Source organism: Centroberyx gerrardi, chromosome 13, assembly GCF_048128805.1.
Source record: "Centroberyx gerrardi isolate f3 chromosome 13, fCenGer3.hap1.cur.20231027, whole genome shotgun sequence".
Classification (NCBI taxonomy): Eukaryota; Metazoa; Chordata; class Actinopteri; order Beryciformes; family Berycidae; genus Centroberyx; species Centroberyx gerrardi.
The window spans coordinates 28,930,078-28,955,947 of record NC_136009.1 but is presented as its reverse complement, the minus strand read 5'-3'; the positions used below and the strand labels follow the sequence as shown (position 1 = coordinate 28,955,947).

At 42.3% G+C, this 25,870-nt stretch overlaps 2 protein-coding genes across 2 annotated transcripts in view; both read left to right on the top strand.

Moving 5' to 3' along the window:
- Positions 1-25,870, top strand: part of ift57 (intraflagellar transport 57 homolog (Chlamydomonas)) — a 248,494-nt gene that overhangs the window by 73,741 nt on the left and 148,883 nt on the right. The gene's annotated exons all lie outside the window — the stretch shown is intronic.
- dnaaf11 (dynein axonemal assembly factor 11) overlaps positions 1-25,870 on the top strand; it is a 37,458-nt gene that overhangs the window by 10,094 nt on the left and 1,494 nt on the right. The window contains exons 7-11 of the mRNA XM_078287559.1: positions 2,167-2,244; positions 6,862-6,927; positions 8,045-8,114; positions 12,746-12,841; positions 17,206-17,291. Of these exons, the coding sequence (XP_078143685.1) occupies positions 2,167-2,244; positions 6,862-6,927; positions 8,045-8,114; positions 12,746-12,841; positions 17,206-17,291 (396 nt within the window). The remainder of the gene's footprint in view (positions 1-2,166; positions 2,245-6,861; positions 6,928-8,044; positions 8,115-12,745; positions 12,842-17,205; positions 17,292-25,870) is intronic.

The window sequence follows — 25,870 nt, the reverse complement described above, 5'->3', positions numbered from 1 at the left end:
AAATGACCACCAGCCACCAGCCAAATGCTGGTATATTTGTCATTGCTTGGTAAATTGGACTCCAAATGATGGACACCAACCATCATTCGGAGTCCTATTATATTCTAAACACTTAGTTGGCTGCTAAAGTTCACCAGCCACTTTAGCAGCTGGTGAATTTTGGGATCCACCAGCCACAGTGTGCTGCAGACAAAAACATTTTCTACTCTGCACCCAACACAGAGTTGGGTGCAGTTACAGGTTAATCTCCAACTTGGTATTCTAATAAACACAAACTAATCCTGGTAGTGTTAGTGCCTTGTTCTACCTGTTGAGTACTTTATTAGTTTCAGATTAACATCTGCCATTTGGTAGATACTTTTATCCAAAGCACCTCACAGCATCATTAAGCCTATTATTGCCTATGAGTGAACATCGTATCAATAAATGCACATTTTACTGCTCTGCATCGCTGACTGCTCTAACTCAACAGTGATCCAACCTATATCCAGTTCATAAATCTTCTCCACTGTCTGTTCTAAACAGCCGGTGTCTGGTCGCTCTTTCCTGGGAAAAATCCTCTGCCGCACAGGAAGTGATGCGTTTTACGTTTCCGGTTTGTTTGGAATCAACAGAAGAAGAAGAACTGGGTAGTTAGCATGAGCAGTGATAGCCACCATGGCTGAACAGACAGAGAGAAGAGAAACTCAAACTGCAGCAACAGAAAATCCAAGCTCCGCCCACACTGTTTGATTGACAGGTGATCTGTGGGAAGTGCAGTGCAGAAACACCACAGTGAGGCTGAGGGACAAAGATGGAGACTAAATAAAACAAATTGTCACTTTAACATGGATGAGCAGTAATGGAAGCATTAACCCTGGCAGTGTTAGTGCCTTGCTCTGCACCACCAGGCTCCAACACTTCAAATCATTATGGTCTCCCTCCGACCCTCTGTTCTGATAAAGACATAAAGTTAACATGGCTGATCTGAGCGTTCAGAGGGCGGAGGGCTTCACCCAGCTGCCTGGCTAACACGCTGTCACCCTCTCCTCCAGCGTGGCTGATATACTGCTGCGGGAGTCGTGACGGTCGACCCTCCGCAGGGCGCTAAACACTCCGCCTCAGCTCGCCTGCACCGGCCACCGCCATTCATCTGCTGCTCAGCGGGCTTAATGGATGGACACATTCGAAGTGTGTGTGTGTGTGTGTGTGCTCAGAGTGTGCTTCCCCTGCCTGTGCTTTTGTCACAGTCTGGTTCATGTGGCTAATGGAGCGATTGGTTGTACAACAGATGGTAATGAGAAGTGCAGCATCAGCATCTGTCATAGTAAAACGTCTGACTCGGGGATGGAGGTCTGGAGGAAAACGCACTGAATGGCTGTAGGCTCAAGTTTAAAAATACACAATATGTGCAGAATGTAGCTCCAATAATACAACTGAGATCATAATATATTTATGTTTCACACTGTAATCTTTTTAGACTTTTTGGAGCCTTTATTTACCCTTTGGAAGATATGCTCAGCACGTATGCTCTTTTTCCATGAAGACTGTGACTCTCATTCATACAGTTATACACATTCACACTGAGAGCGGCCCGGTGCGACGATGGTCTTCTACTGTGTGGGGAAAGACAAGATCCCTGCATGTTATGGGTCTTCCAGACAGGACACGGGTTCCTCGCCACCTGCTGCTTGGCACAGCGCAACTCTTGACTAGATGTTTGGAGAAGTCTTGGCTACTCCCCTTGTCGTTTATATCGGACATGTTTTTTCACATTTTTTGTGCAGCAAACTGCAGTGCGAGCCATTGGAAATAACAGGTGTTAGAGGGCAGGGTGGAGTTATCACGTCCTATATGCAAGCTGCTTTAGAGGCGGAGTTCATTGTACAGTATGTGGCTGTACATTCTGTGTGTGTGTGTGTGTGTGTGTATGTGTGTGTGTCCATTGCACATTATCTGTTACCTCTCTCTTTATGGATGCTCCTGGAGGACTGGTGGCTCTCACCTTCACCCCAAAGACCCCATAACTCTGACACTGTCATAAGTCACTCAACCCTGTAGACTACACACACACACACACACACACTCACACACACACACACACACACACACACACACACACACACACACACACACACACACAAAACACATGTTGTACTCCATTCATGCTCTGCCATTCCCCTGCAGGGAGAGAGAGAAGAAGCCGAAGGCTCCAAGGACCCTGATCACTGCTGACGGACGGGTCATGAATGTCAATGAGCCCAAGTAAGTACTGAGAACCAAACAGCACCCAGATATACAGTATATACTGACACTCATACTTTCTGTACCCATCTAACCCAACTACATACTGACACTCATACATACTGTACCCATCCAACCCAACTACATACTGACACTCATACATACTGTACCCATCCAGCCCAACATACTGACACTCATACATACTGTACCCATCCAGCCCAACATACTGACACTCATACATACTGTACCCATCCAACCCAACTACATACTGACACTCATACATACTGTACCCATCCAACCCAACTACATACTGACACTCATACATACTGTACCCATCCAACCCAACTACATACTGACACTCATACATACTGTACCCATCTAACCCAACTACATACTGACACTCATACATACTGTACCCATCCAACCCAACTACATACTGACACTCATACATACTGTACCCATCCAACCCAACTACATACTGACACTCATACATACTGTACCCATCTAACCCAACTACATACTGACACTCATACATACTGTACCTTTCTTATTCAGGCAACAGTCACAAAGCATGTTGGCCACATAATAAACTAGAAGGGCACTCGGAGAGCGCAGACCTCCGCCAAGGTTCGTGCTATTATTGCTTGTTCGTGAGTCGGATCCGGATCCGCTCCAAAATTTAATGGGTTTTTCCTTGGCCCATGCTACACCCTTCCACCAAGTTTCATGAAAATCAGGCCAGTAGTTTTTCCGTAATCCTGCTGACAGACAAACAAACAAACGGCACTGAAAACATAACCTCCTTGGCGGAGGTAACAACATCTAAATCAGGACATGTATAGGCTTAGGGTTTTTGATAAATTAGGACATTTTCACTTGTCTGTATGAGTGTGTCAGGGTGAAGTGTATGTGCAAATACACAGTCAAATGCATGCTAGACTGCTTGGTGACAAAGGCTTTTTGCAATTTCGTCAACAAAAAGATAACTAGTCTGTCCCAGGGAGATAATTCTGTTTCATTCTAGTATTGACAAAACAGGATGAAACTGATTTCTCTCTCTCAGTATCTGAGCTTGGAGCTGCTTTTTCCCTTTGGCATTTGGAAAAAAATTATTTTAATGTCTGAAGGTTTATTGATTCAGGTGAAGTTCCTGGATATTTAGATCTGCAGTATAGTACGGTCACATGATGTTTTTATTACCTGTACATGGTTGATTAAATGTAATGTTTCTGACATTATTCGCACAAAATAAATAAATAAATAAATAAATTGTAAGGTTGAATATAGAGCAACAGAAAATACTTTTAAATGTTGCAAATGTAATCTACACTAAATGAGTGGTGCTTCTTTTTTCTATTCTAAGGTTGAACTGTTGAAGTGGACATATTTTTGTTGACTATAATGTAATTACTTTAGTACTTTAGTTACTAAAATCATCTGCCGTTTTAGTAAAAAATGGACTAAATCTAATCAATATGCCATGACTCAAATCTGACTAAATTAAAGGCTGTTTTCATCAAAATTTCAAAATGCTGTGAAAATGAACAGTCTAAAGTTAAACTCCAACTCAACAGAGTAGTAAATGAGGACTCGTTATATTTGAAACAGCTCATTTGAGCACGCGCTCTGCTGTAGCGCATGGCGGTCAGCATACGGAGTCAGTGGAGTCTGTTGAGAGTAGGTCTGTTTTCATCGACAGTGATGAAGAGTGACTCAGTAGAAGTCATCACTCTGATCCACACCAAGGTCAGCGGTGGGGATGGAGTATCGACTCTGCCTCACACCTACCATGAATCAGTCCGCCGCACCATTCACTCTTAGTACGCAAGCAGACCGGACTGGACTGTGGGGCTGTGCCTGCTATATATAGAATATATACTGTATGTCCACAGTTTGGTTTGGTTTGTAAGGGTATGATGGATGTCTGCTGGTGAAGCAACCAAACATTTAGCACTGGTAGATGCTGACTGGGTTGCATGCTGATTTCTGCTGCTGAACCACAGAACTTGAATGGATAGAACGGTTCTTCCACTGTTTTCAATGGTAATTTGGCTAGTGTAGGATAAAATGGCGATTATGGAACTTAGAGGGTTAATTGCTATGGTGACAACACAAATCTGGACATTAATAAAGTCTGTCACACTGTGAGGACTGAGCAGATGAGTCTGTTAGCAAACTGTCAGAACTCAACTGGAAGCTAACGTTAGCGACGAGGCTAACGTAGCTTCATCACAGACTGGACTTCTCTCTCTAGCTCTTCTAGTCAACATTAGCATGTTAGCAATCCATGGCAGCAAGGAGACAGAGAAGCTGCTTTGGTTCTTGCTGTAAAACCTCTCAGCTCAGTGACTTGCTGTGAGTCGCTTTATACAGAAGCTAGTCCAACGGGTCACAGCAAGATGGCCGCTGGATATCAAAAGAAACATAAATGTAGTAAAATTATTGAATAATGGGGCTGTACATTTTGTCACAGATCTAATAATGACACAAATTTCAGAATCTTATTTTTACAAAGCTCAGCACAGTCTATAACAACATGTGCAGTATCACATATTGAACTGGTTTGCTTTGCATGGTAAAGACCACATGTTACAATGGCTGTTTTTTTATAAAGTAACCGAATAACTTTTAGGCTACTCTGACTAGATTTTAAATGGCCGACATTTTACTTTTACTGAAGTCAATTTCTAAAGTAGCTAGTTTTACTTCTACTTAAGTACAATTTCTGCAAAGTAACAGTTCTTGAGTAGAGCTTTTGGATCTCTTTCCAGCCCTGATGGGTACAACACAGTACTGACACTGTACCTTAGCCACAGCAGGACCACAGCAGGAATTCAGGAGTATTCTGTTCCATCACCACACGGCCATCTTGGTAGGAAAATAACAGGTGATTGTAGTAAATGAACAGATGATTATTGTTTTAGGTGTGACCTAATTGGAGAGGGCTGGAGTCTAGGAGCATTCAGTGTTGGATATGAGGTGCTGGAATTAGGGAGAGGAGACGGCAGATTCCACCCAGAGCTCAACAGGGGTGATCACAGACATAGAAGACTTTCAACAATTATAATCAGATGACAGCCAATGAGCTGTGTATATGATAAAGCACCATAATGGTAGGAAATGCGTGTGACATCAAACTAAGCGTCACTGTAATGCTTCACTGGTATCAGCAGCTGATTGACTGTGAGGGAAATGGAGCGTTCCACTCGGCCGTGGCAGCGAACACAGCACAACACAACATAATTGGTTCTGGTGTTGTTCTCTACATCTTTTTTCTAAAAAGAAATAATAATAATAAAAAAAAAACGGTCACGGCTTCTCGCTTTCTCAGTTTCCCTTCAAAGTATTTTATAACTGTAATGTTTTTTCTCCTCGATTACCTCAAAGCCGAAGCGCCCCGGTCAGCGAGGCAGGTAGGAGCTGCCGGCCGGGGTGCGATTGCTTCATTAGCGGCCTTCGCTTTTGATCTCTGGCACCGGATTGGCCTGTCTGCCGTCAGAGCGCCGCAGCGTGTTGGTGGTAACCTGATAGCCGAGGGCCACCCCAGTCTCCCTCCATTAGCCGCGGGTTTATATCCAGTGCAAGGCCAGCGGGGTCAAGGCCTTAAAACACAGCTGATTTCATTTGTAATTTGAGCTGTGGATACACTCAGGTCATGATATGTATGGTTTATATGATATATCACTTTCCATCAGCGGGGAGATGGGCCGGTGTGGTTTACTGCACCGGTGATAACAGTGAAAACTGCATCCGTAACGTTTCTGTTATTACCAGCCTTTGTAAAGTGGCTTGTAAAGGCTTCTACTTTAAGGTCAGCACTTAATGTATATATTATATCACCTATAAACAAGCTATTTATGTAATGAACTGACAGAATGCCCGAGAATTTGGCGTAGGTTGCAGATCACATCACATCATCAGGATATTTGGATTTATTTAGCAGGAGTGCAGAAAAATTACCACCACTGGTAAAGAAAATGGGAAATGAAAGTCACAGTGCCAAATAGCCACATTTCTCCTCTAAAACACAAATAAGTCTAATCCTAATGCTTTGATTTTATGTGTGTATTACAGTAAAGTATCCACAGAACAGTGTGTGTAGCTCGGCACTTGGACCAAAGCAGAGCAGGGACGGATGTGGAACTAAAACTAAAATCACAGAGGAAACACTGGATCGTACTTACAGTATATGAAAGAGGATTATTTTAATATCAAAGAGGCATTTTGAATTGGCTCGTGTTCAGTTGACTTTTTTCAGTTTGCTGATAATGCCATGCCTAATCCCATCATCGTCCATTGATACTGATGGGCTGTTGTGGGATGCTGCTGATGGTTCCAGTGTCTCTTTCTGCCTGTTAGCACTACAAAGCCATTAATTCAACACCATTTTACAGTCTGTTGACAGCAGAGACAGACAGACATGTAGAAGTCCAAATGGCATCATAACGTCATAAGAGCCGAACAAAAATGCAAATTAGATGTTTAGATTTGGTTCCTAAGAGATTGAAAAATATTTGGTTTACCTTTAGATGAGTGAGGATCTATGAGCGGAGGAGAAGTGTCACCCTGTTGCATCTCATTAGTGTGCTTTCCCCTGTGTTTTCCCTGCTGAGTCTCGCTTCTCTGTTTGCATTACAGGCTTGAATTCTGTCTGACTGAGGATGAGGACAGCAACACCGTCGTCTTGGACCTGGCAGTGTACAGGTAGGACTAATGAGTCCGCATCAAAAACACTTCTAGGGCTTCATTTATAAAAAAAAATATGCTTGAATTTAATCTTTAATGTGATCTTCAAGGGGCTTTAAGCAATCCATGAGTCCTGTCAACACATAGCTCACAGTGTCCCGTACCTGACACAAACAGCAGCGTCACATTTTCACAATATAGAGGAGTAAGCTAGCTAATTAGAGCAGAGATCCAACAGAAAAGTCTACTGAAGAGCTAATATATCACCATGCTGAATACTGGAATAATAACACTGCTTTGTCACTGTCCTCCAGTGTTTATCGGTTAAAAATGCGAGTAAGTGGAGGGGGGTCTGATTTATAAAAATATCTTAGACTGAATAAACCTGCGTAGCATACCTGTTTCATATGCACCTGTATAATATAATAATATAATTGTGAATTAACTTGAACATGCGGATGGTTGGCCTTGTGAACAACTGACAACTGTTTCCTTATTGAAAGCACACAAATTTCTACACTTTTCCAATAATCAGCCTCTTAGTGTTGTTGTGAAGACTTACAATCATATCAATCAATTATAAGCCTGTCCATTTTCGTTAAGATTAGACAAATTTTGTCAAATGATATCAACACCATTAATATTTTTAGGCCACTTCGTATGAATTAAAGCCGCTGTGGGGCTTCAAGCCTGCAATACCCTGATTTAACCAGAAGGTACTGTCAGTTGTTGTCAGCCTGACCGGGAGCTACAGCCATTCCCACTTCAAGTAGAGCTATTTTGTCGTGATTTTCGGCGTCTGCCTCTGGGTAAAATCAGACCTTTCTATAAATGAGGCCTTTAGTCTCTGCTGAGTGTGAAAAACATCAGAGCCACCTTCCCCTTTTGCACAATCCACATCTCAGTCGTCTCAAAGCTCCAAAAATCCTTGTTAAGTCTGTCTCTTCCTCTCCTCCTCACCTCCATGACACCTCCTCAAGTGGATTTACCTGAAATCGGTAAGGGATCACAGTTTTCAACCTGGATTCCCTCGGTCCCAAAAGGCAGGTGGTCCAAATGTTGTGTACACCCAATGCAGATACTACCTGTATGTCTTCTATATAAACTGACCTTCACTTCCCATAATTCCACTCAGACATATGGACTCCTCCCTGCTGGACGTTGACGTTCAGCCGACGTACGCCAGAGTGAACGTCAAAGGAAAGGTACGCCGTCGAGCTTTTACAGGTCTGGGTAGTTGACACCTTGAGGATTTGTTGAAGTTTATCATCATTTACCAAGAGCATTAGAGTGACCATGTTGATTCCTCAAATTTGTGTTTAGCTTGCAACTCCTTAGTTTCCAACAAACACATTTATTCATTATTTTTAACATCTTAAAGGGCAAGAGCAGCGGCTTTGACACATGGATCTGACATCTTCAACGACTTTACGGGAGTTTTCAGCTCAGACCCTTACTGACTGCAACTTTTTCCATTGTAGACATATTTAATATCGATAATTCATTCCTGGCGTAGGCCTCCAGTGCATAAAATATACCATAAATTCCTCGAAGTTGCTCCACTGTGCTATAATTCAGCCTTTGGAGAACAGACTCATCTTTAACTGCTTGACTTTCTCCTTAAGACGAAATAATAGCTTTTCAGGAAACAGAAAGATTCACCTCGAAGGTCTTTTCATGGTGCGGCATTTTCATTTTATTGCTGTTTTAATTTATTTGGGTGAAGTTGAATGTTGTTCATCTTTATTTCTCCAGAGAAAGTCGACAGATCTCCATGCTTCACATTAATACAGTAACACACTTTCACACTGGGAGCTGACCAGTACAACCACAGCCTTCCACTGTCAGACGCTGAGCAGCTCCACTGCAGCAGCTGGGGGGTTCGATGCCTTGCTCAAGGGCAGCTTGACAGTTGATGAGGAAACATTTCTCATTCATGTTCCCCACCCACATCTTCCCAACCAGTCTGGGGATTCAAACCGACGACCTTCCCAGTCACAAGTCGGCTTCTCTAACGTTTAGGCTTCCACCGCCTCCAGTTAGGCGCGACATTTCCATGTGTTGTAGTGAGACAGCATGACATTTCCATGCTTTTTGCTGAGTTAACATGATATTTCATGTATTTTGCTGAGTTAACATGATATTTCCTATATTTTGTTGAGTTAGCATGATATTTCCATTAATTGCAGCGGGGTTTGTGTGTGTGTTCAAGGCCTGCAGAAACACTAGATGTAAGCAGGGATTCTCACTGTTGCTGAGGGTGTTGATGGTGCTGACAAGTCCAAGAGCTTCTCCTGCAGCCTGCAGGCAGCAGCCGGCACTCTGCCAGGCCGACTGCTAGGATTACACTCTTAGCAAAGGCAGACCGGCAATATTTAGCAGGCAGCGTAACTTGTGAGGTGCAACGAGGCGTTCCCCCCCCCCCTGCCCTTCCCTCATCCTGCTGTCTCTTTCAGTGTTCAAAGTGTCAGAACAAGCACAAGGTCTCTCATGTCATGTTTCTGCACATCAAAATATATTTTAGCACTATAGCGTTGAAATTTCTTCATCCTTTTGTCCTCCAAATACTAAAGGGATTCAATATCAGCTCAGGATTTGGTCATCACACTTGCACGCTGCTGTAAACGTACCGTCGTTCAAATCGTACAAACTAGATATCTAACAACACCAAATACTTCAGCAGGTGGTAAAACTTGTGAGGTGGAACAGCGGCCTTTTCTTTTCCTGCCGTCTCTTTCAGTGTCGGAAGTGAAAGCGCGGCGTCCCTCTCGTATCTCAGTGTTTCTGCTCTGGTATTAACAGCCTCCTAAGATGGTGACATGTCAACACTGCAGAGTGATTCATACGAACGGCTGTTTTGAATTCATGGAGATGCTGTTAGCCGCCGAGGTGATGAGGGGGATGAGCGAGACTGGGGGACGCAACGTCAGATTTAGAGCAGTTACTGCAAATAAAAGGCTGTCAGAAAGTGCTGAATCCTCAAACTTGTTTTTAACTTTGATATCCCACGCTCGAACTCTCGAACATTTATGGAGAGAATTTATTATATCTGCTGTAAAGTAATTTCCCTTTTTTTGCAAGATGGCAGCCGTCCAGGGCAGGAGACCCAACTTTTTTGCCTACGAGCCACAGTGGCTGATAAATCCCAAAATTAAGCAGCCACTTTCAGGGTTCCTACAGGTCTGGAAAGTCTGGAAATGTATGGAAAAAGAATTGGGTATGTTCCAGATCTTGAAAAGTTTCATCTCAAATATTCTGGTATGTCACTGTGAAGAATAATCTTCATCATCCATGGAGTGATATGGCAGTTAGTAGGGACAAGACGGCTATCTACGTAAATTGAATTGAAGACCAAAATCTTCAAAGGAAAAAAGATCTGGGAAAATATGGAATTTTGAAATTGAAACTGTGTAGGAACCCTGAACGTTGTGTCACAAGCTAACCAGATGTTTAGAATAGAAAAGGACTTATAAACTATGGTGGATTACCTGCCGAAAGTGGCTGGTAGAGTAGACAAAATTGAAAGTCACAGCGAAAGTTGACTAGCACTTGGCTGGTGGTATTTTTCCACCATGCTTGACATCAGTTTGAGTATAATCTGAGAAACCCAGAAGCTCTACGACACAAAGTGAGAGCGTGAAAGCGTTTCTGACCAGGAAGAGCCACATGAACACTTTATTCTGTCGGATGATCAAGTCGGACAAATCAGGATTGTAGCTGCAGCATGACTTGGCGAGTTGTGACATAATCGCTCTTTCCAACATGGCTGAACAGAGCGCAGAGTTGTACGTGAACGTAAGAAATGTCATACAATAAAGCCGAAAATGTACCTCAAGTACAAATTTACCTTGATAATTATAGTGCTGCGGCTTTCAATTTCCCGTGGTGTTTACATTCATAATCCCCTGAAATAGCTGAAGATTGCTTGCTAGCTTGGCTATCGCTAGCTCGATTGTAACTTTCTGCAACAACTCAACTCTCGCGAGACTTGAGCGAGACTTGGTTACACACAGACCGGATCAAGCGAAAGGTAAAGAAAAACGTTTAATTTCCCTGTAGGGTCCTTTCCATAATGTTGTCAGACACTTATAATAACAATCTGAGCCTGTCAGTGGCAAAAACAAGAACTTTTAGTGGACGTTCATTGACGGTGTGATTTGCCCCGTCGGATTACATCGCAGCTCGTTTCGCGGCTGCCGGCTGAAGCGATCTTGCTCAATACTGGACCGATTTCAAAAATTGTTGTCCCCTTTAGTCACTTAGACACAAAAATATGGGAAAATAGGGTCCAGGTTGAAAAGTACCGAAGTTACCCTTTAATCCCCACCCCCTCAAACAGGATCTGGATACGTTGCCCTTGATGCACTCCCTTGGTAATATATCAAGGGTCTGAGTGCGAGAGTAGTTGGAGTATAACTCTGGTTTATTGTAAAGGGAGGCGTGGTTCTGCATGTCATCGTAACCACTCAGTTTATCTCCAGGTGTCCAGCACCGTGGAGGAAATGTGTTGGGGCTTTTAATCTCCCACAAACAGGCCAGAGCGACCTTTAAGCCTGATTAAACAGCTGCTTGGCCAGCCGTAAATCCAGGAAGCGTAATTCAGTTTTTTTGTTGTTCGTGTTCCCTTTTTCACCCTTCAGCAAACAAATTAGAAATATAGGGCTCCTGCAGTTTTGGATTTCTTCGGGACTCGCCTCTCGCAGTTCTCCAGAGTCCTGAATGTCATGGCTCCGATTCAAGCCGTTAGCGTATTTATGGATGGCTGTTTTATGCCAAGGGTCAGCCTGATTGGACCGGGGCGGTGATTTATGCAGTGATACATCAACTTGGGCATGGCAGAGGCCTTTAAAATTCCTTCTTAATATGAACTCATTTAGGGGAGCTGTGAGAATTGATTGGAGGGATGTGTATATCAAGTCCGCTTCACAGTTCGGAGACATGTAACTCTGACAGCCAAACGGCCTGCAGAGGAGCTGGAGGAGGCCTGCAGCTTTGGAGTTACCTTTTCTTTATTCTTTCTTTATTCTCTACCTCTGTTGTTCAAGTTCAAGTTTATTTATATAGCGCTTTAAAAAAACAGAACAAGTTTGTACCAAAGTGCTTTACAGAAATTGGTAATAAAAGACGAGAATAAAAATACAGAGAATAAAACAAGACAAGGATAAAAATGCAAGAAGAGTAAAAACACATAAGAGCAGAAAAATAAAATACGTATACATGCACACGGACACACACACACACACCCACACAGCCATGAGTATAAAGTACACACATCCACAAACACCTGATCAATCAAAACAAAAAGCTAGCGAGTAAAAGCGGGTTTTTAAGGCGATTCTTAAACGAACCAACCGAATCAGCAGATCTAATGTTTTCAGGGAGACTCTTCCACAGTTTGGGTGCTGCTGTGGGAAAGGCCCGGGCCCCAGACCAGGCAGAGCTTTCAAAACAAACACAAGACTTTTGAACTGAACCCTAAAGCGGACAGGGAGCCAGTGTAGCGAAACCAGGATTGGTGTGATGTGGTCTCTCTTGTAAAGGTGACTCCCCTAGATTCCCTCAGTGTCAAATAAAAGTAGTTTGAAAAAGCCTAATTTTATGACCGATTATTTCACCCATATGAATCGTTTGATTTCCACAGAATTTCGTTCCAGTGATTGATCGGCAGTATATTCTCGCTGTGAGCTATTCTGGTAACTCTCCTAAGTCTTTCTGGAAAGTGTACCTATAAAAAGGCCCACTAATGATTAAAGTCATTTGACACACTGGGACAGTGCGGGTGCCGGATCGGGGCATTAATCTTGCTAATTAAAGTTGTGAATAATTTACACCGCAGATATTTCAGCTGGTCCTGCCTGCTGAGGTGAAGCCTGACAGCTCCACAGCCCAGAGGTCCCAAACCACCGGACACTTGGTCCTCAGCATGCCCAAGGTACATATTCTTACACATCTAGGTGGTGAGATGCTAAGAGTGATACACATGTAAACTTGACTCAAGCATGAGTAACAACAGACGAACCCACAGAACATGAATGGATAGAACAGTCTTTCCACTGTTTGTCAGGGTAATTTAGCTAGTACAGCATAAAATGGAGATTATGGAATTTTAAGGGTTAATTGCTATGGTGATGACGCAAATCTGGACATTAAGGCTGTAAAGTGTCACACTGTCTTGAGAACTGAGCAGATGAGTGTGTTAGCAAACTGTCAGAACTCAACTGGAAGCTAACGTTAGCGACGAGGCTAACGTAGCTTCATCACAGACTGTACTTCTCTCTCTAGCTCTTCTAGTCAACATTAGCATGTTAGCAATCCATGGCAGCAAGGAGACAGAGAAGCTGCTTTGGTTCTTGCTGTAAAACCTCTCAGCTCAGTGACTTGCTGTGAGTCTCTTTATACAGAAGCTAGTCCAACGGGTCACAGCAAGATGGCCGCCGCTCCGACCGTCCAGGAACGTTGATTTGAATGGAAATTACCGTTCTATACATTCAAGTTCTGTGGACGAACCCCTCTGCGGGTCAAAAGCTCAATAGATACGAATGGTGTAACGTTTCAAATTCTATGGGAAAAACAAAAAAAATAGCCATTTTCTGTGTTCTAATAATTGATGTCAAATGTACATGATGTTGTTGCTCTTAACCTTTTGACAGCTGTCAAACAACTGCATGATCATAATAATTTAATTATCTGGAAGTCACAAAATGCTAACAAGCTAGCAAACGTCCGTTCAAGAGAGGAGTCGTGTTCGCATTTTGAGACTTTGAGAACAAAATATTTTAATGATCTTGCTGTTGTTTGGTAAATTATTTACACCATATACATTTCACATAAATAGAACACAGAAAAAGCAACCACAGAAAATGTGTACCGCACTTTGTAGGCGTGGCCTTTTTGCCGCGTCATCGCCTTTCTTATCTATTGAGTCAGTCAAAGTTTTTTGGGTTTTTTTACCGTTATATTCTGCTTTCTTCTAGATGAAAACTGTATTGAAAAGGACGTTTTTGAAGTAAATGTAATACTGCATATAAAGTTATGAGAGAAAAGTGTTAACAGGAATATATGGCCTGAATCTGTTTTCTGTTTGTGATGAAGCTGCTTTATCTACTTGAAAGAGAGAGAGCTAAACTGTGTCAAATGTTTTGGCTGATAATAAAAAACAAGAGATTTGATACAAGGACTGACTGCTGACCGCTAAACATAAGTTTTTTATGTACTGTGACACTATATGAGATGTTGTTTATTATTTGTAATATTGGAGTAAATCAGAACTGGGTTTTGATTTGCAGTATGACAGTTTAAGAAAGCTCCAAAAAGCTTATTTTAAAATGTGTGTCTAACTGCTTTTCAAAATGTATTTTAGCTCTAAAATGTCTTAGATTGTTCCACATTGGCTCACCTTAAATACCAGGATCATTGCACTTGCACACTCTTATATTGATATTTATGTATAGTGATATTTATTGAAGTGTCAGGCACTGTGGGTCCATGAAATTAACATATTCCTTACTAAAGTCATATAACACTATAGTCGTATAGGCTTTGCTGATAAAGAGCTCTTACTAAAAAAAAAAAAATCATATTACCATTCATCTAGAAAGCAAAACCAAAAGGCAGTGCTGACCTGAATTTAAACCGAGCACATAAACACACTGTGCTGTCTACCTGCAGCACAGTTACTTTAAATCATGGTTTATGTTAAAATATGGGCATGGCACCGATGATAGTGTGTATGATGCATAGCTCTTTAATGATAGTTACGCCTCAGTGTCATGTGGCACATTAGCTTCACACAGATGGATGGAAGTAAGCATGTCTTTGCAACATCATTCATGACAAAACCAGCGTTCATTTGTTTCCATAAAGTAATAATCTGTGACATTTTCATGTAAATAAATAGATAGATAGTCACCATGGCTGAACACACAAAGAAAAGAGAAACTCAAACTGCAGCAACAGAAAATCCAAGCTCCGCCCACACTGTTTGATTGACAGGTGATCTGTGGGAAGTGCAGTGCAGAAACACCACAGTGAGGCTGAGGGACAAAGACGGAGACTAAATACAAAAAGTATTTAGTATTAGTATTTATACAAAAAGTGTATAGTGTTCCATCTGAGCTTGTCTTCATCTTCGCTTCACTGGTAAAAGATTGATAATGCACTCAATAGATTACAGAAGCACTGGGACTCATGATGAACCAACATGTTTGTTTCTTGCAGATGTTGCATTGTGGGAGGTTTGAGACATGGTGGCGAGGCGAGGGGTTTTGAATACAAGCTGTGAATAAAAAGAAAGAATTGGTGAACAGTGCCGAGGCTGTAAGCGTCCCCATTACACAGTAATCAATAATTCATTTTAGATAAACAATGATCAAGTCGGCCTGCTCTCCACTGATCGTAACAAAGCACTCTGTCTCAAATAACTCGCTCTGCTTACCCAGAATTCAGCCTTGTGCGCGGCGCTAGTAATCTCCTGGTCTTTTGGAGCGACTCTCCATACGGACGCCGCTCAGTTTATTGTTACTGTTCAGCCACAGTGATTCAACCTGCTGTCATTATCTGCTGCTGAAAAACAGAAAACAGCTGTCTCTTTATACTCTTCATGTGTGGTTGTGTGTGTGTAGGATCGACATCAACATTTATTAATGTATTATTAATACTTATTTTTGCAAATACAAACCTTCAAAGGAAAAGGGTGCTGCAAGGAAAGACATTAAAATTATATTTTTCTTTTTCTACCATTTTATATCTTTACCTGTGAATTTTTATCAAAGTGACAATAATTGATAAATATTTTTAGTAATTTATTCTCTAGTGCCCCCTCCCACCTAAAGAGCAGCAGGACATTTAGGAGGCGCTTAGCAACCAGAAAGAGCCGCTGCTCCGATTGACTTTCAGTACTAGAGGCTCCGCCCCCTCCCCCTGCTGCATAAGATGATTGGTCGACTCCAAAGTAAGCTTTATACGCAACAACCGGACTGTGTTCTGATTGGCCGGTTTCAGAGGCAACATTTTTTCTAAATACAACTTTGGCAAAACAACAAATAGTATAGTTTTCACTTTCACTGTGAACATGGAACATCTAAGAGTGTAAACCAATAAAAAACATTAGATTATCCATTTCCAAAGGTACCGCCCCTTTAATATTAGCTAAGTACCATGATATAACTGGGCTGTTGTTTGCAAGATGACAGATGTGTCTGTCCTTGTAAAAATAAAACCGTACAAATGAAACGTTCCCTACAGTTTGTCTGGGATGGAGACCAGCGAATCTTTATTATTCCCTGGAGACTTTTAACACGTTTGGTGGCCAAGCATTGCTTTGTCACACTCATGACTTTGCCTGCAGATTTGATTAAGTTGTGCATCATCTGCATTGTCTTTAAGTTACCAGATGGTCACGATGAACAAGGTGACACAGTTAAAGCTAGAAACAGTGTTTAATCTTTGACTCACACATTCATTAAACTTGAAGTCATCTGTGGAAACTGCACCTTTAATTACCAGTGTTTCCACGGCAGGAAAACAGAACAGATGATGATTTATTGATTACAGAGCAAATGTCACAAGGCATCATCAGACTTGAGAGGGAACTAAATTGCAGTAGTCAGAATGGGTTAGATGGTTAGAGAGAGTCCTTTCCACTGATGTCACAGGTTCGATCCCATCAGCAGTCATGTGTCAAATTGTCCTTAACCAAGACACTGAACTCCTCACTCATTGTAAGTTGCTTTGGATAAGAATGTCAGTGGAATGCCTAAAATGTAAAATATATGAATTTCTTACGCATATTTTAATGATCCTACGCATGCATGCTCTCTTTCATCTGTCCTGCAGGGGGCGTCATCAGCGCTGATTTAAAACCGCTTGGTGAAATCTGATGTTCAAGGCCGGCGGCGGCGGCGCTGACACCTAAATCTAAAAATTCTCTTTGAAGAAAAAACTTTGGAGGAATCTCATTAGCTGTGTTAAAGCACCGCTGCACCGATGTGACTTTAGGCTGTTTGCTGTTTTCGGTGATAGTTTATGTTCGTGCCAAAGTGTATCAGACCTTTTGCACCCAGAAATTTAATGAAGGGACTCTTTATAGTGTCTATAAAGGGAGACAGGTGGTGTTACTGCAGAGTCAGACCGCCGCCTGCTACTATCAATCCTCCATATGGCTTCCCGTATATCCTGCACCAGAACGCCAGTAAACACATTCAATTCAGAGAGGAATTTCCGGAAGCCGTTTGCAGAATCTACAAGTAAACATGTCTTTTTTTTTTTCTTTTTCCTCTGATACTGTACGTCTTTCAGGCTGAAGGTGAAATCAAAGTGACAGAAACCTTCCCACGTCCAGCCAGAGCGCGTCAAAACAACATCAGGCCCGAGGAAAAGAAAAGGTAAAGATATTCTCTACTCCCACTAGCTGTGAAGCTGATATGAGCGGCATTATAACGCACGGACAGGCGAGGAGAAGCAGGGAACAAACAAGAACAGAAAAACATGCGAGCAGGATAAGCACTCCCTTCCTACCCATGTGTTTTTAGGTCACTGTTGAACCAAACCTAAACATTTATTATGCGTTTTGCCATTAGCCTGTCATGATGTTAGTCATGTTGTTGACTAAGCCTGAGGATCTCAGGCTAACAAAATCATCTTTTAAGTCACTTTTATGTAAAGGCATTTTCTTAGTGTGCCTGTTATTCTCTTTTCTTATTTTATATCACGATTTTATTATTCTATTTTCTCCTTTATCCTTGTTTTACTCTCACGTTATTATACATTTTTAACTACCTTTTAGTCCTACTTTTTACTCGTTTCATGAAAATTTTTGAACTCTGTTGACGATTTTATCTTGTTTTGTAAAGCACTTTCTAACCTTGTTGAAAAGTGCTATATACATAAAGTTTATTATTATTATTAGTCATGTCAGCTGTTACATATCTGTCTGTCTCTGCTGCCGACAGACTGTAACATGGTAAAAGTATTCTTTTTGTAATGATAGTAGGCATGAAAAGTGATTTGCAGCAACATTGAACCCTGCATGTACCTGAATAAGTGTGTATATACTTAACAGGGAGGTAAGTGTGAAGCTAGATCATCTCCTGACATGTGAGTGTTTGTCTCAGTCTAAACTGCCATTTGTTCGGCCTTGAATTGAATCCGCACCTATTCTGCTGAAATGCTCCTGGCCCTTCAGGTCCCTCTGGTCCTGATTACAGATGCCTATTGTATATTAAACACTGAATGATTCATTATGTCGATGATAGCGCTCTCCGGCCGCAGATAACCTTGACCGGGCCGCGCTGCTGTTAGCAGCATCACAGCGGGACGGGCTCAGTTTGTATGGAGAGGCTGGAGATCGCCCCGAAGCCCCGCTACTCACTGCAGAAAAATAATTAACACGTCGTTAAAAGTTGTGTTCAGTCTTTACCTCAGACCTTCATGCTGAATTCCAAATTGCTGCTCATATGTAATTATTTTTTGATGACTATTCATATCTATTCTAGGCTGTAACCCATACCAATATGAACTGACTGTGATGATGAAAAGAGTAACATTAATGAATGATGGTAAAGTGCTTAGTGCCTATACTGTAGGATTTATGATTGTTGAATGATGTAAGATTTACTTATTGTCATGGCAAGACCGACACACTCTGATTTAAGCTTTTAAATACAAGTCACATGTAGATCATCACAATCAGGATCTGATTTTGTAGCACATATCCACGAGGTCTAGATGGAAACTGCAAAACTGCGACTGCATGCAGATTTTTGTTGTTCATGCCATCAGATCTGAGTCACGTGAGGCAAAAAAAAAAATCTGAATTTCAGCTGCAGTGTGAACATAGCCTTAATATCTTATCTCTGTTAAAACAAGTGCCTTTATCTTTAACAGTAAGGCTGCGTTCACATTGCGGGGCGGTTTCCACCAAAACCCCACTTCCTATGGAAGGGAGCGGATTCCACGCTCACCGCCGGCTCCGTGGCGGATCGCGGATTTTTCCACCGCGGTTGGTCGCGCTGGTTGCGTCACTTCTCAACAGAACGACTCAGCGCTACTTTGGTTGCCTGGCAACAAACTGAGCGCTCCGCACTGACACTTTTTTCAAAAGCGAGGCGGATCACGGATTTCAAGCGGAAGACGCTCTGCAATGTGAATGCAGACTAAGGCAGTCCATCTTGATTCAAGATAGTGTCTCTTGATTCAAGAAAATCCTTGAAGCAAGTTGAATTGCATTGAAAACAATGAAACTATGTCAGTCCACTGATTGATTAAGATTTTAAGACTCAGTACTAATTAAATGAGTCAGTAATGTTAGTTAAGGTTAGAGCTGAGAGGAGCAGCTCCAGTATTCCTTTACCTCCTAACTGACCCATCAGACTGCCTGCTGTTGAGGTCTGGTTCCCTCTCCTTGCCCGGAGCTGCGCTCGTCACCTGACTGTCATCATTACCGTTTTACGACCGCGGGCCGCTGCTTGTCCTTCAGCTGGCCCCATCAAGCACAAAGAGCCTCGCTGCAATCCTGTACGCTCAAATTAAACATTAGATAAAAATGCTAAGCGGCTCCTGCGCTACGGCAAGGTGACAGGTGAGCGGTGCCGCCGGCCGCTGAGTTATTACACCGTTTGGACGTGATTAGGGGCGACCTTTGACCCCCGGGCTTACCTACAGATCCTGTATTCAGCTTCTGGCGCAGATGGAAATGGATCTGGGAGCGAGGGCCATGATGGGTCTGGAATGGCTTTGCTTGATGACACACGGCAGGGCGAGGTGGGAACTGTATGATGAAATGGAATATGGAGCCTTATCTAAAACCCGCAGGCCATGGCACCTGAGATAATATGCTGCGTTTCTGAAAGGTCATAGGTCAAGGTAGGGTCAACTGCGTGTGTTTTAAGTTAATTGGCTTACATTTACTGTACATGTTAGCCTTTTAGCCAATGAGGACCACATTGGAAATAAGCTTTGGAAACCTTATGTGTTATCCTCGATGATTTTAATTAATGCATGACTGATGGCTGTGCATTATTTTTGATTATTAAATAAACAAACAAACAAACAAACAACGCTCTTACCCAGAGAGACTTGCAGTGGCTGAGCAGGTCAGTATGTTTCTCAAGCACACTTAGCAGTTGATGTACACATTGTCTTCTGCAGGGATCAAACCTGTGGTCTGTTGGTTACAGGACGGCTTCTCTAACCACTAGTCCACTCTGGTTTGTATAGATACATTTACATTTAATCATTAAATAAATGACCAAGACTAGTGACCCTCAGAACCTCTGCAGTGAAGGCATAACGATGCACAGCTCAGTTATAAACATAATAAAGCGACCCGGCGATCGCGTCCCTCGGGACTCATTTGATTAGTCTTTGTTTACTCCGTCGACGGCGTCAGCGGCGTTTCCGTCCTCCGGCCCCTGACCCCCTTCATCCTGACCCCCTTCATCCTGACCCCCCTTCATCCTGACCCCCTTCATCCTGACCCGCAGCGGTCCGCTTGCAAACTCTGGGACAAATTGCTCGATCAATAGTGCAGCGTCCGCGGTTATCAGTCTTGTTCCTCCGGCGCTCTCATTATAATATTTTCTCATTCTGATAATAAGGTGTGAATGGCAGCGACTTTATTCCTCTGTTGACAATTCGGAGACCTCATTACCTGTGAGATATGATGACCGGGGGGCCTTTGCCTTGAGTGACCTATTACAGGAGCCATTTTGGACTTCCTAACCAGGGAGCGCGTTATTAGAAGAGCCTTGGACTAATGGCTCCATCCATCTCGCATAGGGAAGTGCTGACGAATAGGTTTACCTGCCTGTTACCAAGATGAGTGTTGGGGCTAAACTTAGACCGGGCTCCGAGGAGTCGTTAATCTTAAAGCGCTCCCCTCCACACCCAGACCCTTATAATTAATATATCATGGATTCGTTAAGCTCCCCAGTAATGCTGTCAGTTAAAGAAAAATGTCATGAACGGAGGAACATGCCATCCAGCTTTTCTCAGTCCATTTGGATTGACATTTTAGGCATGGAGCTGATTCTCTTATCTAAAGTAACTTAGAATCAGCACAACAGCAGAATAAGTTTCAGATTGCCAAGATTACAAGCAACCAATAGTCAAGGAATGCAGTGGTCAAAGCCAGAGTGCCCAGATAATAGATTGAACAAATATTCCTGTGACCCTCAAACAATCATGTATGATAGGGAAGTGAGTTAAGAAAGAGAAAGAGTTAAGGAAGAGTTAAGAAATAAGGAGAGAAAAGGCAGAAGCCGCAGTCAGATGGTGGGTGTTTTTGAATTTTAGAGTTGAAATAGCTCAGATTTCAAAATGTCCATCCATGACTTTTCCTAGACCCACTTTATGTGCAAACCAGTGCTGTTAGTATTTCAAAATAGTAGTTTTAATTGTATTAATCTTCTTATAAAGAACCCCAAAATCCACTGGCCTTTCTGGTGCTGAACAAGTAGAGGAGAAAGATGATGCAGTTTTGAAGGGAGAGGACGATGTAACTTTAGGTATTGTTGTTTCAAGAGAGCAAAACCATTTTACATGTAGTGTAAATATGAATTTGTTTCTCCCTCTGAGACACAAATAGATGTAAACGTTTCAGCAGAAGCACATTGGACGGCCAGGAGAGGAAACTCTGCAGCAGGAGCAGCTTCAGGATCATGAGAGGAACCAACAAACTGGCTGTGGATGGAACCCAGAACATACAAGCATCAACCTTCTGAGTCCGTTTAACTCGTTTTGTCTGGTTCTCCTCTAAATTTTAGCTGATGGGATTAAAGCCCCTGACACTAAAGCACATCCACTCCAAACCTAATCCCCTATGGATCCACAGCAGGTCCAGAAGCTGAGCAGAAGTCTGTGATGCTGTTAGCGCGACCCGGTCCCATTACAACTCAGTTAGGTCCTGCTCCGCAAATGGAGAGTGATAACCTTAATTTGGGCCACTATCTGCCTTAGTAATGACAAAACCCGAGCCACGGTCCACTTTCTGCAGACATACTCTTATATCAGCTTAGATTTTCCTCTGTCATTTTATGTTGCACCGTTGCTTAGGGCTAATTTCAATTCAAGTCATCTGAAATACGTGAGCATCACAATAATATCTAGTTTAAAAGCTACACATCATGAGACAAAAACAAAAAAAAACAATAAATAGTCACATAATAGATTATCAAAGCATTTTGCTTCTGTGTCTTTCCCTGTTTTGGTCCTAGTTCTGCTTCTAGTGCAGGTTGCAGCTCTAAAACCATGTTTGGATACCGTGTAAATCATAAGAAACACATTAATTCTAAAAATAGGGCCTGCACTCATTTTCATTGTAGAAGGAACACGGGCTAAATTATGCTGCCATTTAAATTTCCCATTTTCTCCAGCAGCGGTGGTAATTTTCCCTCAGAGTGAATACAGAGGCATCGCTCTGGTGAATGCACGCGTGACGACAAATCCAGCGTGCTTACCCGCCCTCCACCGGCCTTATTCCCCTCTCAATAAACAAGTGGCAGAATGCAGAGTGTAATGAAGTGTCGAGGGCCGCCGCTCCGCCGCCAGGCTGCACGGTTATTGTCGACCGCTGCGCAGGGAGATTAAATTGTAATTGCCGCGCTCTTCCTGGAAAATCAGCACTTCTCATTAATATTTGTCTGGTCTGCCGTGTCGACTCTACAGACTAACACCACCCGACAGTATGAAGGGGCGGGGTAATTGGCAAGGCAGCTTAATACTGTCAAAAGTTCAAAGGTCGAGTCTTGTGTGCGTTATTGCCCTAATGATCCAACCAATCAAACGACACCCCATTTTTGCATTTGATTACATTTTTCTTGTTGATTTATCTCTCAAAGCAAACACAGGAGGGAATGTCAAATCTCAGATAAGGTTATAAAAATATTGAGTATATAAAGGGAGATAACAGTCGGAGCTACAGATTTGATTCTATTTAAGTCGAGTTTATTTATGCTGTGATTTTAACAAAGATCTTTGTCTCAAAGCGCTTGACAGAAAACAAAGGACGCAAAAAATATCAAAAACGAGACAGAGAAGTCCATCACCAAACTCCAAGAAGCAGAGCTTGTGTGTGAGCCTGTGGGTGTGTGTTTGTGTGTGTGTGCCCGTGCATGCACACACACACACACACACACACACACACATATGTGTGAATGAGAGTGCTGGGCAACACCAGGGCAATCTGCAGGGGAACTGAATGACAGACTGCAGCCCCCCCCCCACCACCACCACCACCACCACCACACACACACACACACACAAAGAAGAATACATTTAGTTTACTAATATCATCGCATAGGATTTCTGGGTAATGAAGCCTTCAAAATTCAAACAGTTACCTTTAAAGGTCCAGTGCAGTGAGAATTGCATTTCTCAATTTTAAGGTACAATTTAACAATGGAGCTGCTAATGTAAAGTTCCCCAAATTATAATAACTTTCAGCATTGTGGAAATCTGAAAAACTCTTTGAAAAGCAGATGTCAACAGAATCAAGCTGATTTAGAATTCAAGTCTACTTCCTGGTGTAAATGATGTCACATACACCCGGGTTTAAATGATTGGTTGACCCGTTTTGAGTCATGGACCAAAGATTACCTGCACCTCTAAAACTCCTTGTTCACAAATCCAGTTTGGACCAAACTATCTCTGAATTAATTAGTCTGAGATTTGGAAATTGCAGAAGTTCATATTGCGATTTTGTTTTTTTTTAATTTTCCATTAATTGTTCAGCTGTAGTATGTACTGTGAAACACTCTACAGAACTATATGTTGTTGATATGTGTTTGCATCAATGTTATGAAGACAAATCCGCTTGTGATCCTGGTAGTGAAGCATATTCCACTCAGGAGAGCCGGATACTTCTTTAAGTAAATATAAAAATGGCTTCTCCGCACTTCTGTTTACTGAGTGTTTGCTCATTCAAATGCAAATGATTTCCTTTCTCCAGCAAAGAGCTTGGAGCTTGGAGCGTAGCCTTGTGAGGCTGGCTCACGCTCCGGATAATTACTCTGTTTGGCTTATTTAATTAGGGCTACATTTAATTTGTTAGGTCAGCATTTAACCTGAAATGAAGATACTTTTCAAATACCCCGAAATAATTCAGTCGATTTATTTAGTCATTTCAAAACTTTTCTTGCTCGTCTGCCCGGCTCTTCTCTCTTTACTCAGCTCTGTCATATATTATCACATCGGGTCACAGGAGTATTTGTTCCATCTGCTGTGGCTCTTTCCCATGGTTACTTGTTAGCTAGTGGAAATTAAGCTTATTTCACTAGTCACGTTTCCATGGACAGCAATTATCCGTTGTGAATCTGATTAAGACAATAGTCTGAATAAAAAGCCATGTAAACAGCATTTTCTGATCACCTTAACCTGAAGGTCATAGTGGAGTAAGCAGAATCTCATTAAGGCATGTGCAGTATTCTGATTTCAGTCTCATGACTGAAGACATTTCAGACTTTCAAACACCTGAATCCAACCAGGACTCTCTATCGGAGGATCGGAGCGGCGATCCGACCGCCTGACGCTCCTCTGCCTTCCAGAGGCTGAACTGGTTTCAGAGGAGAAAGAGACCGACAGCAGGAAACAGAAGGAGAGGCTGAAACTGAGCATGCTCAGGATTTAGAGGGAAACGGAGATCATGAAGTTTTCAGTAAAGTCTGAACCTGTCCGAGTCTCCGGTGATCCTCCTCTGTCCTGCTGATGGGACTTTGCTCCGCAGATGGAAACAGGAATATGAATGGAAGAGTTCTATAAGCAACACATGGAGACAGATCAATGGGAATATTGTCTTATTTAAAATAAGGCCAGTGGTCAGATTATTGCTGTCCATCATCTACATGTAGTTACTGTTGTCACTCTAAGTCTCTCTGGATAAGACCACCAGCTAAATGCCCAAAATGTAAAATGTCAATGCAGTTCTTAGCGGTGAGTGAATCCCACATATAACCAACATTTATGTAACCTTGGACTCCCACGCTGTCACATATCATAACCGTTTGACTTCACATTATTCCAATCGACACACACATCCCATGAACAGAGGAATCCCCGGAGATCTCTTTAAAATCATTTGCCGCACAACTCATCTCATTTTGCGGCCGGGGGGGCCTGCAGTTGAAGTGATATTAATTGATTAATTGGCGAATGGTATGACCTCATTTTAGCGGGATGGAAGCGATGGGTTCAGAGGAGTGGATCAATTTGGTTTAATGGTAACTGATCGTCTGCTGTAATGGAACATCGTCCCGCCGGAGATGAATTTATGGATGTTCTTCTATCCAGGAACGGGTCACACTGAACTCAACTCTGGGCTGCAAAAAATGTCCGTTTTAAGTGATTTCATCTCATTTTACGTCTTAACATCTTATTTTTCTTGAAATAACTAACGGCTATGCTTTGAAGTAAAGAATAGACTTTGTTTACATGCATACTAATAATGTGATGAAGGCCAATAAGGCGTTACTCTGATTAAGATGTTTACATGACTCGGCAATTCCTTTCAACCCCATTTACTACTTGTGGTTATTCCATTATTTGCAGAATGGGTAGTTTCTAAATCCATCCCTCCACTTTACACTTCTGTTGTCCCTTCAGCAGATTCTCCACAACAAGCGACACTCTGCTGCTCTCCCATTTCATATCTGTTGCTGCCATTTTTATCGGCCTGTTCCAGCTGCAAAATGCCGTCCTCTTGACACTTCTGGGAGTGTTTTGGAAAGCACAAATACATCTTGGTCAGACTGGAAGAAATGCGCTGAAGGTGTATCCATGCCTTTATAATGCGATTAAAACCACAGTACTCCACATATCTTACTGTGATTATGGTTACTCCGACTATGAGCATAATCGTATTAACATAATCAGAGTATGGTGTTTACATGGCTCCACAATACTCGCATTACTGACTTAATCGCATCATAATTGGATTATTGGTGTGCTTGTAAACGTAGCCATAGATAAC